Source organism: Perkinsus marinus (genome assembly GCF_000006405.1).
Source record: "Perkinsus marinus ATCC 50983 genomic scaffold scf_1104296966216, whole genome shotgun sequence".
NCBI lineage: Eukaryota > Perkinsozoa > Perkinsida > Perkinsidae > Perkinsus > Perkinsus marinus.
This window is the reverse complement of record NW_003204008.1, coordinates 23,896-25,314: the sequence shown is the minus strand read 5'-3', so window position 1 is coordinate 25,314 and position 1,419 is coordinate 23,896. Positions and strand designations below refer to the sequence as shown.

Below are 1,419 nucleotides of genomic sequence, written 5' to 3'. Positions count from 1 at the left end.
TGGTGGAAATACAGAGCAACATGAACAGCGAGGTCTACCAGTCCATGCTCGAGATGAACTTGCTACCATTCCTGGAAGCGGGGGAGGAGGAAGGAATCGAGTACACCTTCCAACAAGACAATGCGAGGCCTCACGTATCTTCTTCAACTAAAGAATGGTTGGCACGCAATGGCGTGACAACCGTCCAGTGGCCAGCAGTGAGTCCAGATCTGAACTGCATCGAGCACTGCTGGGGCAGGATGGCTCTAGCCGTCTATGGAGGGGGTAGAGGCCCCTATAGTACCAAGGATGAACTCCGACAGGCAATTTTTAAGGCCTGGGATGACCTGACACCCGAAGATATCAGCACTCTCACTAAGTCGACTCGCAGTCGCTGTGTAGAGGCGATTAAGTGTCAAGGTGGCCCTACGAGGTATTGTTAGTTTCTTTTTGTGTGAATCGTGTCTCCTCAGTGACAGGAATGTTGAATTACAGTCCCAATTTAAGATGACCTTGGTGGGTTCTATTTTTTTGGAAGCGCGGAAAAATTGACCGTTTCAGAAATTTTACTAAAGCGAGCGAATAATGATACGACTCTAATATATTTTTGTTCCTACATAAGTGATACCCTCACACACGAAATCTCACAACCTGAGTCGCAGTAATAACAGAGAAATCGAAAAAATACTGTATGTTCTATTATTTTGTGAGGGGGTTTATATTCTATAATAATCGGTGAATTTTTATCGCGAATTGCATATTTTTTTCTGAAAAAAAGGTATTCTAAGTGAGTGTCGAGAATCATATCGACAATTACAACCAATTTTCGGATTTTTTGTAATGGTAATTGGTAAGTCTTTAATTTTTCCTTGAAAATTTTCGAGTTTTTTTTGGAAAAAACGGATCCTAAGTGGGAATTTTTACAATTTACTGAGAAATGGTATAGTTGTGGGTATTTAGGTATTATTGGAGACCAGCCAAGCATACGTTGGTGAAGACGATGAGGAATTGGAGGGAACCTCTGGAGAGGATACATCGTCCGACACTGACAAACAGAAGAATGAGGGATGAGGATTGCGTCACTGCGCCACGAAATTCAAAATTCTCTCTCTCGCAACAAGCCGGCTCAAGAGTGTTGATGGTGGTGACCACTGAGTTTGGTCGTTTGTTTTTTACTGTTGGAGCATTATTCTTAAAATTTATGCTGGCGATATTATTACATTTACTACTATTCCAAGATGATGGGAATATTGGCAAATTTACAAGATTTTTGTTTTTTTCCCGGGATTTTTATGGGGAATTTATGGTAGTGTTTCCCACGATGCCACCTAAGCATGCGAAGACCCATTTAACCACTCCGGAGAAGCCGTCCTCTGTGTCAAGTCGAAGCAGTGTTTTGGGAAGTCCAGAATTGCGACCGAAGAATAGTGACGTAGATGA

The 1,419-nt window shown here is 42.3% G+C and overlaps 2 protein-coding genes across 2 annotated transcripts in view; both read left to right on the top strand.

Annotated features, from left to right (window-relative positions):
* Positions 1–20: 20 nt before the first annotated feature.
* Positions 21–1,050, top strand: Pmar_PMAR024338 (transposable element tc3 transposase, putative; the record flags this gene model as incomplete). Its single annotated transcript, XM_002769256.1, has 3 exons — positions 21–412; positions 453–495; positions 940–1,050. 3 exons carry the CDS (start codon positions 21–23, stop codon positions 1,048–1,050), a joined length of 546 nt encoding a protein of 181 aa, XP_002769302.1.
* Positions 1,051–1,300: 250 nt separating this feature from the next.
* Pmar_PMAR024337 (hypothetical protein) overlaps positions 1,301–1,419 on the top strand; it is a gene marked incomplete at both ends in the record, with an annotated part of 2,546 nt that continues 2,427 nt past the window's right edge. Inside the window, one exon of the mRNA XM_002769255.1 lies at positions 1,301–1,406. Within this exon, the coding sequence (XP_002769301.1) occupies positions 1,301–1,406 (106 nt within the window). The remainder of the gene's footprint in view (positions 1,407–1,419) is intronic.